Source organism: Apaloderma vittatum, unplaced genomic scaffold (genome assembly GCF_000703405.1).
Source record: "Apaloderma vittatum isolate BGI_N311 unplaced genomic scaffold, ASM70340v1 scaffold40011, whole genome shotgun sequence".
In the NCBI taxonomy this organism is placed as follows: domain Eukaryota; kingdom Metazoa; phylum Chordata; class Aves; order Trogoniformes; family Trogonidae; genus Apaloderma; species Apaloderma vittatum.
This window is the reverse complement of record NW_009699171.1, coordinates 24,948-39,879: the sequence shown is the minus strand read 5'-3', so window position 1 is coordinate 39,879 and position 14,932 is coordinate 24,948. Positions and strand designations below refer to the sequence as shown.

The 14,932-nt window shown below is 43.8% G+C and overlaps 1 protein-coding gene across 1 annotated transcript in view; it reads right to left on the bottom strand.

The window, feature by feature from the left end:
* Positions 1–8: 8 nt before the first annotated feature.
* The window catches only part of FANCD2 (Fanconi anemia, complementation group D2), a gene marked incomplete at its 3' end in the record, with an annotated part of 38,832 nt that continues 23,908 nt past the window's right edge, over positions 9–14,932 (bottom strand). The window contains exons 27-42 of the mRNA XM_009878264.1: positions 13,862–13,977; positions 12,817–12,957; positions 11,648–11,764; positions 10,628–10,756; positions 10,313–10,428; positions 9,332–9,445; positions 8,663–8,790; positions 6,754–6,853; positions 6,015–6,137; positions 5,577–5,670; positions 4,931–5,002; positions 3,491–3,529; positions 2,757–2,831; positions 1,754–1,828; positions 539–685; positions 9–48 (exon numbers count right to left, since the gene is read on the bottom strand). Coding sequence (XP_009876566.1) covers positions 9–48; positions 539–685; positions 1,754–1,828; positions 2,757–2,831; positions 3,491–3,529; positions 4,931–5,002; positions 5,577–5,670; positions 6,015–6,137; positions 6,754–6,853; positions 8,663–8,790; positions 9,332–9,445; positions 10,313–10,428; positions 10,628–10,756; positions 11,648–11,764; positions 12,817–12,957; positions 13,862–13,977 — 1,626 coding nt within the window. The remainder of the gene's footprint in view (positions 49–538; positions 686–1,753; positions 1,829–2,756; positions 2,832–3,490; positions 3,530–4,930; positions 5,003–5,576; positions 5,671–6,014; positions 6,138–6,753; positions 6,854–8,662; positions 8,791–9,331; positions 9,446–10,312; positions 10,429–10,627; positions 10,757–11,647; positions 11,765–12,816; positions 12,958–13,861; positions 13,978–14,932) is intronic.

Sequence of the window (14,932 nt, the reverse complement as noted above, 5' to 3'; positions counted from 1 at the left end):
GCCGGAGCCCCGCTCGGCTTCGGAGGCCTGAGTCAAAATTTCTTCTCCCTAAGTCGAGCGCAAAAGAGCTGTGCCGGGGCGGGATGGGCACGCGCGGGATTCTGTGATTGTCTTAAATAAAAAGCTTTTGAGCCGAAAGCAGGTGTTGTTTCAGCTGGTCTTGCCTCTGCAGCGAAAGATGAAGGAAAGGGCCCGAACTGGCTTCGTTAGAGCCGCACACGAGAGCACGTGACCAGGAGTGACCCTGCCCTCTGTGCGGGCAGGCCTGGCCACCTCCTCACCAACCACAAAACCAACCGACTGCTGCAGTGGGAGAGCTTGCTGCGAAGAAGCCCCAAGAGCGGGCTTAATCTTAAAATAAAGGCCCTTGATCTTAAAATAAAACTCTTCTTTCTGCCCCACTGGCTGTGACTAATAGAGGCCAGCTGAATTCAGCCTTTTAGCTCTGCCCAACACGAGGGCAGGGAGAGCTGTCGGGGCAAGATGAGCGCTGTCCTTTCCCCGGTTGGAATTGCCCCAGGGGGACAGTGATCCTCACCTGCAGATCCCGATTTTTGAGGATGCCCATCCAGAACGCCTGCTGGCAGTGGTTGAACGCCAGCATTGCCTTCACTCGGTACACAAATTGTTCCAGTAACTTCTTCAGCAGAGGCACATGGTTGATCAGTCCAATGTCTTGGTGGATCTAAATAACAAACAGTGCAACAACATGACCACCACTGATTCTTGCCTAATTATTCTGGCTATTGAAAAACCCATTGGTTATACAGGTGAGAGGGAGGGGACATGATTTCCACAAAGTCTGCCCAGATTATGTCACTTCTTGGACACATTCTATAATAGTTTTTGTTAAAAAAATAAAAGATAGATAAGCATTTTGTCTAAGGCAGCAAAATGATCCTTTTCAACAACCCAAACAGCCATATCCACTCTGGACAAAAACAGAAGGAGCCTCAGCTCTTTTCATGAACCGTAGAGAGAGACTAGTAACTCCTCTGCACAAGCCCAATGAATTCCGCTGACCCCTGGGCAGTTATTTTGAAAATTTGCTTTTTCTTTGCTCCATCACCTCAGCAACAGACCAGTGTCAGTCGTTCTGATCTCCAAGAACAACACACAGCTCTTCACACACAGATCTTGTCCTGCTGCTGCCGTCTTGTTCAGGGCAGCCACAGCTTGCACACCCATGCCTGGAAGCTGCCTTGCTGGTGGTGGTGTGTGCAGCTGGTAAATGTTTGGGCAAGTCTGACTCATCTACGAGTTATTGCTGGTGAAATAGTGGAGTTCACTATGGAGGTCAGCAAGGGGCAATCACATCAGTCCAGTCCAAAGCAAAAAGTCATGCTACAAGTGACCCCTTGTCCACCACCTGTTGCTGATTCTTCTGACTTGCAAGGACTCTTGATCTTTGCCAAAGCTTTTCTCTTATACTATCAGTCTGACATCTATACTTTATGCCACGTCTCTAAGGTCTTAGCTTTTCTCCTCAGAAACACTCTCTTGCCAACAAGCGAAGATGTCAGGAATCTCTGTCCTAAACAAGAGTATGCTAACCTGATCTGACATCCAAGTCAGACACTTCCAGATCAAATACTTAAATTTTGGGATCATTAACCAAGGTTGTTTCTCCTCAGAGTTTTTGCTTGTACAGACACCCTGCCAGCAGAACCTGTCTATACCCTGGGAAAGCAGCTGAAGGGAAATAAATCATTCTTAGGTCAGGAGTCTGAGCTGCATTTAGAATTTATCTTACCTTGGAATGGCTACACATGTGATGAAGCTGTCTAGTACTGAGCTGCAAGGTTTTCAGCAAACTCTGCACATCATCCTGCAATGAAGAAGTAGACCAGCAAATCATTCTCAAAGGATTTTTTTTTAGGGGAAGCAAGAATAATGTAATAGTATTTGTCCTAGCAATCCTTTCAAAGGGTTATGGGATAGAGATATGATGCACATATGCAGGAAACATCAGACAAACAGGATTAAGCCATAGGAGACTTGCACTGTGCATCTAAGTGCAGTAACTGGTAATAAAAGTATGACTACACGTCACAAGGCTGATTTTGAATCAGTTTGGAATGAACACGTATCAGTGAAAGTAAGGCAATTAAAATCAAGGCAACCTGGTCCAATCTTGCCTTGAGTACAACCTTCTGAAATAGGAGAACCAGAGAAAGAGCATAAAACATATGCTAGATTGCTAGATTGTGGTATTTGAAAATCATCCAACATGAACTCTGGATACCAGTCCTCTCTATTGAGCAAAGGGTGTAGCACATCCAGTGGCAGTGACTAGATGTCTGTTTGATAACTTCATTCCCTGAAACATCCATGACAGCAGATCTTACATTTGCAATAGAAAGGAGTCAGAACTCCAAAATTTACTGCAAAGGCACCAATATCGCTGTCCAGCTGGACCACAAGCCTTCATCAACCTGCTGCTCACATGAGCATCCTATTCTCTGAGTGACACCTTTGTGGTAATAACTTTTGAAGGAGATGGGAGTTGAAAGGGCTTCCTCTGCCAACAGTGGATCCATCCAACCAGAAGAATGATGGCAAGTTGAGAAATGGTGACTTGTCTGCTGAGAGAGCAGTGGATGGGCAGGTAAACAGGGCAGAGTGCAGCTGGAGAAGTGTTATGAAGTGTCACAAGTGCCATGTGAACACGTGTTCAGAGACAGGAACCTCCTTCTAGCAAGCACCAGTCAGGCTTCCCAACTGCTTCCAGGCAGTTCTGTCTCCAAAAGGCTTACCCTGTGCTTTTTGAAGCTGTAGTCCAGGAGAGGCATGGCAAGCTTCAGAAATGCTTCTACAAAGAGACGGCCGTACTATAAAAGAATGATAAACAGAAGGCAAATTTAAACTCCTTTTCAAAGAATCATCACAAAGTCAGATAAAATAACAATACATTCTTTCGAGCTACCCTAGAGACAATTCTCAGTAAAAGACTATCTTCAAGTGAAAGCTGTACTGGAATATGCAGGATCAGTAAAGGGTCCCATTGTAATCACTGCAAAGACACACTGGAAGGACAAGGTCTCATCATTGTACACATCCCTGGTTTTATTGACTAGCAAATTGGGAATAAAACTGAACTACACACAAAATGTTAGAACCACTACGTGTGTGTGTGTGTGTGTGCGCGTGCATGTGTGTGTGTGTCCTATCCAGAAAAGGGAGAGTGGCTGAGGGACACATCATCTTTCTGGGCTCCAAGGGAGACTGTCTGCTGTGATGTCTCCTCTCATTTGGAGTACAATGGGGAAGGGAGCGAATAGAAAGGGTTTAACTTCAGCAATTCCAACTGCACTAAGTTCATTGTGGTCAAATTATATTATAAAGATTAGTGGGAGACAGTTAAAGGTGTAAGAAACAGTATCTGCTTCTTCCAGAGAATTCTGTAACCACTCTGCTCCACTGGAGGCAATGGTTCAAGAAAGCTGTTACTTACAACTGCTCTCTTCAGGTATTGTGAATTCTTGCTTACCTTCAGGCAGATGCTGAGTACAGGCCTGCTGTCAAATACCTACTTGGGCGAGAGGAAAAAAGAGCCAGATCAGTCTGCAAGTCCAAAGGAAATAACGTAAGCACAGCAGCCAATTAAAAATAGATCTTCCTTGCATACTTTTCATTAAAGTGTGAAACCTGTTCTAAGGCAACATCCATGCTCAAGCCTCAGCAGGGAGGGAGCACCACACAGGTGTGTGAAACATAACGCCTGGCAGGCAGAAGTACCTGGCAGGATGGCTGTTTGGTGATCCAGGGTGCACCTTTTGCAGATGGCATAAAATTAGCTCAATGATTCTGAAGTTCTTAATAGTTTGGGACCCAAGAGATCCAAGTTCATCTGATAGACCAGTAACCACATAATGGACAAAGCAAAAGTGAGATGTGCAAAATAAGGTATTTTGGGGAAAATATTGAAGTTATTACATTAATGGTGTCAGCTGGCAAAAGACACCTGGTGTCACTGCACAGGTCACACACAGCTGTGGTCCGAAAGCAAAGAAATGGAATGGATGGTCTCAGCTCTCTTGAAGGCTTACATACATACATATTTTTGCCAGTGACTAACTCTACAACTAAGCAGTGAACATTTTAACCCATGCAGCACACAGATGCGAGTGAGAACTGTGAAGATATTCTGGTGCTGCTATGAACTGCAAAACAGAACCAGCTGGTCCAGCTTTACCCTTGATGCTCTCAAAAGGCACCTGGAGCACAGGCAGGGCTCCAGTGAATGCTGCTGTGTAGAAGAATCCAGCTCAATTCTCCAGAGCTCATGAGCTGAACTTGAAAAAACTGGACTTGCCAATCACTACTTTGCAGATGATAAAAAGCAAACGGTAATGATCAACCTAAGCAAGGAGAAAAGTGCAGCTGTACCCATGGCCTTCTGCCCAAAACACCCTCACACTCGGTGACACTGAATGTAACCAATTCCAAAACTGGTGGAAGGGCTAGCTTCTAAAGTTCATCACCACTGGCTGACATGAATTGTCAGCAGGATTCAAAGGAAGATTGTATGTTCCCGTAAGAGCAAGTGAAGCTGAGGACTATCAGATAAGCACTGGATGCAGATTACAGACAGGAATTCAAGCCTCCTGTTCAGAGTATTAGCTTGCCCTCGGCTGAGTACATCAGGAGAATGTTTCCTTCTGTCAGGTGTTATTCCAGACCTACCTGAAGGGTTTCTCCCATCTGCCTCTTCCACAGCTGGCAGTGGACATGAAACACTGTACCAGGGAACTGAGGTCTTTGCTCAGTCCCTTTTCTGCACTTTCTTACATTATCTTGTCTTTATGCAGACTTCTTACTTACACTACTCAGCCACACTTCACATTTTTCCCCTATGCTTGTGAACCTGGGTACACTGGGTTCTGCTGGGAACCTGAAGGCAAAGCCGGAAAGACAACCAGAGCCTCACCTTGACCCAGTTAATGAGGATATGGAAGTTCCGCACAGCAATGTTCCACTGCAGCAGCTTCTCCAGTTGCACCTAATGGGACACAATGGGACAATAACCCAAGAGCTGTTATCTCCTCTCACCTTGCTGGATGCTCTCTCAGTATTTGCTGTACCGAAAAGTGTGTTGTTGTTGAAGATAGAGGACCAAAGCTTCATCACTGGCAGATTTACAAGATTTACCACTTAACAGCAGTTCCAGCCTCATCAGTGTCCACTTGGCTTAAAATGATCAGAGTTAAAACAATTCCTTGCTCTCAGAGCCGCTCTTGGCTGCAAAATAATTTTGGGCTCCTACACAGGCATGCAGATCAACTGCATAACTCAGCATTTTGCTGATTGCTACCTGTTTTCAGGTTATAGCTTCTGCTGGATTTACTGGGGTTTTCACATGGTAGAAACCAGAAGAAAAAAAAAGAACAAAAGAAGAAGATACTACTTGTATACTACCCTGTATATCAATTTTGGCTGATGAATGAAGCTGTTTGACAGCATTTCCTAAACAAAGTTCAGAAGTAGATCCCTTTCCAATTTATACATCTTCATTGTACTGTACAGTTTAACTTATATCTTCTCTCCTTCAAAGAGTCCAAGACTTATTTTCCTACCTCACTTGAGTCTGAGGGTTTCCCAGCTGGGATGCTTTTCACTGAACTCGCTAGCTGAGCCATCATTACTCTGAAGAAAACTGGGAACGTCTGCCTGTGGATAAAGTGAGAGCAAAACTAAAAGCCAGCTCTGAGCATCTAGATAGGCTTCTTGTCCCCAGAACAATGTGGAAAACTTGAAGGCTGCCCAGCTAGGCATCCTTCTCAACAGGAAATCACAAGAGATTGACCCTGGGACTCCCGTCTTTTTGACATAAAACTAACCGTGTACAAACCTGCTGTGCACTGCCAAAACAATGTTTACAAATGCCCAGAGTAGTGCACAGAAGTACTAACATGATACCATAACAGATCACAAAGTAAGAAAATTCAATATTAAAAAGCAGAAATTGCCATTGTGCATCTCATGAAATTCAAAGCCTCTGTGGATATAATTACCTGCTTAGTGTAGGGTAAGTAGAAGAACATCCGTCTTTGGCAGAGTTGACCAGTTCAGGAACACCAACTCCGGAGATTTCTTCTATAGCTTTCAAGATGTTATCTGTGTGCTCCAGGTAGACACTAAATCCAAAACCAGCTCATCAGTAAATACTAAGCAGAATAGCACAGCAAGTTCTTGAACACTGCCCTACCTGCAACACATGGCCTAAAACTGTCAAGCTCATTCTTACGCCAAAGGCAATCTTATAAAAGAAATCCTAAGCAATTCTCAGAACTGTCACAGCAATGTCATTAAAAGCTATCACAACCTGGCTGTAGTATTCCCTGATTCTTGTATTTAGGAAGAGCAAGCTGGGAAGAGGAGATGGAGTTGCCCTGTATGTGAGAGAACAACTGGAATGTGTGGAGCTCTGCTGGAGGATGGGTGATGAGCCAACAGAAAGCTTATGGGTAAGGATGAAAGAGCCGACTAGTACGGGTGACACTGTAGCGGATGCCCACTATAGGACACCTGGATCAGGAACAAGCAAACGAAGCCTTCTACAGACAGCTTGAAGTAGCCCCATGTTTGCAAGCCCTGGTCCTCATGGGGCACTTAACCACCATGATACCTGCTGTAGGCCAAACTGTGTGAGTGTAAGGGTTATGACCGAGAGCAGTCATTCCTCTGCATCAACAGTAATTGTTAGAAAAAACAAGTGTCTCAGCATGCTTGAGACAATGGCTTGAGCCTTACCAGAGCAGGGTCTGCAGTGCGCTGTTGAACTGGCTGCCCTTCTCTCGGTCACCACTGGGTTTCACCCACGACTGGCAGAGGAACTGCTTTGCTAGTGAAGCTGTAAAAGATAAGGTACGATTTACTGAAAGAAGAATTCAAGAAAATTTCCTTCTTCCATGTAAAGGCAGTGTGTCCAAATGGCCTTCTGAAAAATCACAGTGTCGCTACTTCTCAGTATGCCTGAACTTTTGGGCACCTCAATACAAGAGAGATATTGAGGTGCTGGAGCGAGTGCAGAGGAGGGCAACGAAGCTGGTAAAGAGTCTGGAGAATAAATCTTATGAAGAACGATTGAAGAAGCTGGGGCTGTTTAGTTTGAACAAGAGGAGGCTAAGGGGAGGCCTCATCACTCTCTGCAACTACCTGAAAGGGCATTATAGAGAGGTTGGTGCTGGTCTCTTCTCACAGGTAATTAGTGATAGAACAAGAGGGAATGGCTTCAAATTGCAACAGGGTAAACTGGACATTAGGAAACAGTTTTTCACAGCAAGAGTGGTCAGACATTGGAATAGACTGCCCAGGGAGGTGGCTGAGTTACCATCCCTGGGTGTGTTTAAAGGTCGTTTAGATGTGGTGTTGGGGTATGTGGTTTAGGGGTGAGCTGTGTAGAGTAGGGTTAATGGTTAGACTTGATCCCAAGGGTCTTTTCCAACCTGAATGATTCTGTGATTCAAATAAGAACTTCGGTAAGTCAGAATGTATTCCCCCTAAAAAGCAGTAAGGCCACAAGGACATATATCATGACAGTAAAACATACACGCATCCATCATATTCCTGGTCTGTTCACATCAGAACTGTGATCCATCTGTGGCCATTTCTCCCTGACAAACTTACATTAAGCATTATTTGTTTGGTAGCTCCTACAGTGTGTCAACTGTTTGTTTTTAATTAGGGCATGCAACCCTTAGGGCATCCATTTCTAGAAATGGAACTCACGTAACAAGCAACTTAACTCTTTGGCCACAGTGATATAATAATAAATGTGAACAGGCAAGATTGAAGTTTACAGATTTCTTAAATGAAAACTGCTAGCAAACCTGCTTTTCTCTTGCAGAAGCATTTTAAACCAGGAAACTGTTACCTAAAATTGGTTATGCCCTGCCTTAATCAGTGAGCAGTTGTCCAGTGTGAGACTGCTGAAAGTAGTAAAATAATCTCAAAGTAGAGAACTTACAATTCTGAATGTCTAGGGGGATCCAAGAAGGGCAAATTCTAGAGGTGTCTTCATATGACACGGCACAGCTGAGAGGCAGCTGTGGAGTGTTGATTTCAGTGGGTGACAAAGTGGGGACCAACTAGTTTTCTTGTATGTAGCGTGTCTATACCTTATCTGCTTGAATGCTTTTCCTGAGCTCTCTTAATTGAAAATGTTTGCTGCATAGAGTTAAGAACATATAGGTTTTTCTCTCTCTGCTCTGAAGGAACAACTGTATTTGCAGTTAATTTCCATAATTTTTGGAAATGACATGTCACAACCATCTACACTTACACTGCAAAGCTACATCGGATTATGTCTATGATCACTTCTGTAATCAGTGATTAAACTGATACCAAAATTGAGCAGCAGGCTTGTTCTTAGGACTCTTCAAAGCTCTGAGGCTGTGATTTTTAAAAACACCAGCTGAAAGGGCTGCAGTCTGCCCTCCTGCATGTGACTAAGGGTACAGCAAAACCAACACCAAAGAGTTTCCAATAGATTTACAGACTTTCCTTCCATTAACTGCTAGGACTGTTCACCCAGTGAGATTACTAGGACACAGAAGGAAAATCTCTACTCAAAAGATGCACTTGAGAGCTAGAACACAAGATTTATAGGCAAAGGGCAGCATGAAAACTAATCTGAGATTAGAGGTTCTTCACACATTACCCATTTTCTCTTTTTTCTGGGCAGTCATTGGTTTCTCAGCGACAGCAATCAGGAGCTGAGTGAGGATGAACGCACAGTGGAAGCTGGGAACACTCTGCTGGAAATTCAGTAGGTACTGAAAACTCTCACTGGGGATGACAGGAAAGGGAAAAGGTAAAAACACTGTAGCTAAGGCAACCTCCTAGAAACATGTAAATAAAAAGGAAATTATGACATTAGCTTACATCCAAGGTCTCCCTAGCTCAGTATTTTGTCTCTGGCAATGCTCTTCTAAAGAAGGTGTAGTCAACCACTAGTAAGTAAAAATTCAGTCACCAGGAAACTTCTTTCAAGTCCCAGTCACTTTAAGCTTAGCAATAGCTTTACGTAATGTTTTGCCTAATGTTCCTGTAGGCATTTTAACTACCCAGAACAAATTCATTCCTTCTGTGAATCCTACTCATCTCAAACAGCACATGAACAGATGAGACACATAGACAAATGCATATTTTATAATCCAGTAGGTCCCTTTCATGAAGTCTGACTGCACTGTCATTCAATTAAATATAAAGCTCTCTATGAAGTCTCTGTAAAAGCTCCCAAACACCCATTTACTCATGATGACCACACGAAACAGGGAAAACTGCTTGAAAATAATCCCTCTCACAGTTTGTGAAATACTGATTCTACCTGATCAGCTCCTCAAGAGGAAGAAACTCTGTCTCTCCTGGCTTTAGTCTGTCTGCAAGCACCTGGAGAGCTGACCTCAGCAAGTCAGTATTTTCATGCTGAGAAAAACCATTCCTGAGGGGTAAGAAGGAAAAATAAAAGATAGTCCAGTTCATCATCAGACTTCAAGGAAGAGAGGTATTAGATGCAAAAGTGTATCTGGGTCAGGTTCTTCGGTTTACAAGATGAGCATTCTCAGGAACAAGCAACATTCATGCTGCCTAATGAGAAAATGACAAATCCAGGAATAGTCAGGAGTGAATCAGAGTCCTTGAGGCTCCAGTAGCAGCCAATAGGAGAAGACAACCTCAGACCTCACACATTTTTCACATAATTACTACTGTTGCTTTTTTTATATACCAAGGTAAAACACTTTCTGCACACAGATCTAAATTTCTATTTTGCTATCCTGTGTTGCAAAGGACAAATTCAGGCTGCACACTCATTGTTGAGTTTGGCATTTATGAATCCAGTTCGAGTGCATCAGCAGCACAGGCTCTTCTTCATCGAAGTACACATTCAACCTCTCCCCTTGGCAAAAGAAATTCTTTCATTGCTCAGGATTCCAGGCAGTGACAATTTAGCAAAGGATGAAGGGACTTACCGGGTAAGAAATTCCAAGGAAGTTGCACAACTAGGTGTGCCAGTAGGCCTCTTATACCGGTCGTGATCCTAAACTGCACTGAATTGTAGCCAGTTCAGTGCCTTGTCATGCATTCACTGTTGATCACCTACAGTTTTAGTTCAGCTCCAGGTCACAAAATGAAGCTTGACATAACTAAAAAGTGCTTAAAAGTCTCCAACCACTGCAGCGTGTTGTTCTGCATGGCTGACAGGCTATTTGCAGCGGACAAGCACTTTAAAAGAAAAGGAACAAGAAGAGCAAGCACTAAATAGACTATGCTCATTTAGGTGACTATATATTCTTTTGTTTAAACTCACCAAGCAAACAGGGAGCAAAAGGTTAGCAACAGCTGTTGGTAACAAGAGGACATCAACTGGTGCTCCTGGACGTTCACTCCCAGGATGTTTTCCACATCCTGATTTTGCATAATTGCCTATAATGCAGAACAAATTATTCATTAAACGCTATCCCAAGGAAAGATAAGGGCTCAAGAATCTATTTCAATAAATTCCATGTTTAAAAAAACCTGAAGAAAACAAAGCCACTCTCTTTTTTCCACAAACAAGACAAAAAAAGCCTTTAGAGGAGATAAAATGTGACAGGTTTTTGGGTAAAAATTGCTGTCCACTAACCTGGAAGTAGTTGTGCATGTTCTCCATGTGATTACATAGTGGCTTTAGTAGTTTGACTACACACATAGCAACTTCCTTGGGGGACTTCTGACACAAGTGGGAGAAGCCGATATCTTTGTAGCCTCTTTCCTGCAGAAAGCCCAAAAGACTGAAGTCATTTCATCAACCTGACTTGAGAATAACCTTATACTTGAGAAAAACTTCACGTTTTAGACTGCTTCTGAGCAGTGCGATTCCTCATGTCATGTGCTCTGCCAGGGAGGGTCACAGAGTAAAAAAGTCGGCTTCTGCTGAACAACCAGCACCAACTCAGACAAGGGGATAACATTTGCTGAAAAGAATAAAACTTATGTGACACATAGTTCTATAGAATCATGAGATCATTTAGGTTGGAAAAGACCTTTAAGATCACAGACTCCAGCATTTTACTCAAGCACTCGGAGCAGGCAGTCTCTGCATGTGGGAATTAAGACAGGTAGAAAGACATGAAGAAACAAGACAGAATATGACAGACTTCATCAGGTTGCAGTGAATTTCTCATAGCTTAATGCCGTGAGCCACACGTTTACTTCCCTGCTGAAGGCATTAGCCAGGAATGCAAGGAGTCACTGCACTCGGGGTGTCTAAGGACTGCCGAAAAAGCAGAAACAAGGATCCAGCAGCTTCTGTTGGATGTGGCAGCTCTCCGGCCTGGCTAACCTGAGCTGCTTCTGCAACAGCACAGCCAGTCTCCCCAGGGAGGGATAAGAAAAGGGTCACCTGAGTTTTGAGGCTACAAGACTTGCCCTCGGTTATACACCCTTTCCTGAGACATGCAGAGACCCCGATGCCGCAAACACTTCAATGAAGGAAGTGGTACAGAAGCCTCTTTCGAAAGAGCAAGTGCTGCTCTGACAGACAGCTTGGCATTGGACTTCCATTGAACTGTTAGGTAAAAATAATCAATTCTGAAAAACATTTCTCTCGGCAAAGGCCCGGAGGCCACTGATGGGCTCTGCCTCTGCCCAGGTCTAGACTTGCCTTCAGAAAAGGTGCTCTCCTTGTGGAACGCCGGATCAGCACATGGTCCAGCTTCCAGCACAAGTCATCCAGAAGGAAGCAAAGCTCAGCAGGCCCCAGCTGCACAACTTCACGAGCCTGCAATTACAAGAATAGTCAGTTCCAAGACCCAGACGTAACTGTAGTACCTTGAAGCTCAAGTTCACTAGCTCCATTTCCAGTTATGACACCTGGCTTAGTTAATCTCAGCCAGGGTTCTGTTTGGTAGAGGCTAGGGTGTATGCCTCTCCCCCACTGCAGGCATGGGACAGAGCTGAGGCAATGTCAGTAATACTTAATGACCAAGAGAGAACTCATTATACGCACCAGAAATAAGCTCCTAAGCATAAAAAGAGGTTTAAGCCCAAAGAGTCACAAAATTCAGTAACAGTCAAGAAGTAATTTGGAATAATGCCATATAGCCCAGAAGACTTGTCAAACAGTCTCCCAGTTGGCCTGTGACCTGCACGCAGAGCGACAGCAGTCCCTGGAGCAGGCCAGGCTGCACTCCAGCCTGCCAAAGCCTTTTCACATTTTATGAATCTTACTGTAGCCTAACAGAATTAGACTCCAGATGGACTCAGCCTGCCTACACAAAGAGGGTAACAAAACTAAGCACTTCTGCTTTCCACATCCAGAGCAATGCAGTTTCACATAAGTTACCAGATGATGAACAGGGCCCTGCCCACTGAGGGCACATCCACGATGCCAGTCCCGCATTTGTGCCAAGTTCCTGACCTGCTAATGCCCTGAGACGCTTGCCTTTCTGCAGTACAGGCTTTACTTAAAATGTCACAGGTTCAACAGGCAAGCTGCCTCTTGTACACTTGGCAGTGTTCAGTATTAATGCCCATTTCTTTCCGTTAGGTCTATACATGTTATACTGCATCTTTTTACCTTTTATGTGACATTTATATTACTTCATTTTTAATGCTGCTACACTACACATCTGCTCTTCTCGGGAAAGCCCTCTTTATCTCAGTGCTTTGAATTCCTCTGGTTTCTTTGGGGACAAATGCTCTCACAGCCCTTTACCAACACACCCTAACATCAATTTTCTGTGCATTTTAATAGAACAGAAAGGACCAAGGCCTCTGAGAGAGGCAGTTACACAAAGCCTTATCAAAACAGTTTTATGCCATTCCATTCACCTCTGTATGCATCTCTGTGTCCAGGATAGACTTCGTCAGGAGCCCACAGTGGAGTACGGTGAACACTTCGAGGTCTAACTCTCGGAAGTACAGGCGATAGCTCTGCAGCTGTGCCAGAGGATTTCCTGCCTCAGCAGCAGTCTGAAAAGTAAATAGCAGAAACAAGGTTGCAACCTGCAAGACTGTAAGACTTTGTAGCTCAGATAAACCTGTTTCCTTCACAGGAACTTCTACATTCCCCGTTACTTCCGTGACTTTGTTACCATATCTGACTCGGTTATGAGATCTGTACAACAGCAGGGAAGCAGAAGCATATTTGCCTGCCTGAAATTGATAAAATGAACTCTGAATAACATTTATTAGTAACAGTAGTAGCAGTGGGGCCTTGTGGGATGTGTAAGAGTTCCCTCGTGATGCTGAGCCCAAAGCTGGGCACACTTCCTGGCTTCTCTCTTTCAGCCAGCACAGATTTTGCATTCCAGACCTGATGGCAATACCGTAAGAGCTTATTCAAAAAGCATGAGAAATAAAATGCAATAATTCATTAGTTGGCAAGTTTGGGAAATAGGTATTAGCATGTGATGAAAATGGATAATTTTAAAGATGCCTTATCATGAACACATTGATTAAATACCTCAAGGAAAATTTGCAAAATGAGCATCCTGGCTGAAGCAGACTTGAATGGGAGACAGGATTTGTGGTTTCCAGATTCATCTCACAATTTCCAACCTAAGTCTAGGTTATGGCAGGAATTTGAGAGACGGGACAGTGACTTGAAATAGAAACCTTCCATAGTCATAACCAGAGAGTAACTAATAATATTATTGACAATCCTGCACATTTGCACTGCCCTGAACACACTGCTGGCTGGCCACTTCAGCAGACAATATTCAAAGTTCAGATGGGAGGCAGGTGTCAGAAAGCAGAATCGAACCACTTGACCGTGATTAACTTTGAAACAAACAATCCCTCTCTCAAAGCTTTTGTTCACGCTTCTATGGCGTCTTCCCTAGTCTGTCTTTCTTACAAGTCCCCAGGGGCACACACCTACCTTCTCCAGCTCAGAGAGCTCAGAATCAGGTTGGTTTCCTTCAGCACTGTCATCTGCTTGAGAACGATCTGCAGATCCAGCTTTGCTGCCATCAGCCTTTTTTTTCCTTCCTTAAAGAGAAAAGCAACTTCAGAAAAAAGACTGCACTGCACTCAACACTAGACAGCACTTGCAGCCAGGGAAACACCACAGGCGGCACTTCAGTTGGCCCTAAGAAAGCACAGAGCGTGCGTAGGTCATGTGTCATCACGGGATTACAGTGCAAAAGAGAGTCAAAAGCATTTGGCTTCTCTTTCGTGAAATCACAGTAAGAAAACAAAGCAAGCCTCACTGTTCTTATTGTAGTTTAAACATTACGATGTGATTGCAAAAACAAGTGGGACATCATCTGAAAAATGCTTGAATCAAAACTGAATGTTTCTTCCTCAGACACAGTACTGAGAAAGCAAAAGGACCTGGAAAAGGAAGTAAAACACAATCACAGAAGGGACTTGCAGGGATGCCAAGCCCACAGCAGAGTAACTCAGTGAATTCCTTGCAATGGTCTTCACTGCTGAGGGAGATTTTCATACTTGACACACTATGTAGTGGAGAGATCAAAGAAACTACAATGATTTCAAGTAAAGGCACAGGATGTATTAGACCAAATGGACAGCAAAGTCACCAGGGCCAGGTGACACTCACACAAGCTCCCCAAAGGAATTCAGATGCAACATTTCAGAACTGCTGGCCACAGTGCCAGAGGACCAATAGCTTGCAAATTTAATTCCTTTTAATAAAAGCAGTCTAATGAGAATCTAGAGAAGTAAAGGCTGGCGAGCCTATCCTCCTTATCTGAGGAAAATGGCAGAGCTGTCTACAATAAAAAAAGATCACTGAGCACAGGAACATACAGCCTGATGGGAAAAAGTCAGCAGGGTTTCTGCAAAGGAGGAGCTTGCCTCATTAGCCTGCCAGGCTCATTAGCCTGGCGTCATGTGGAAAAAAGGGATCCATCAGCCAGAAGATATTTAGATTTCCAAAAAGACTTTGACAAGGTTTTACACCAGAAACTTAAGGAACTGA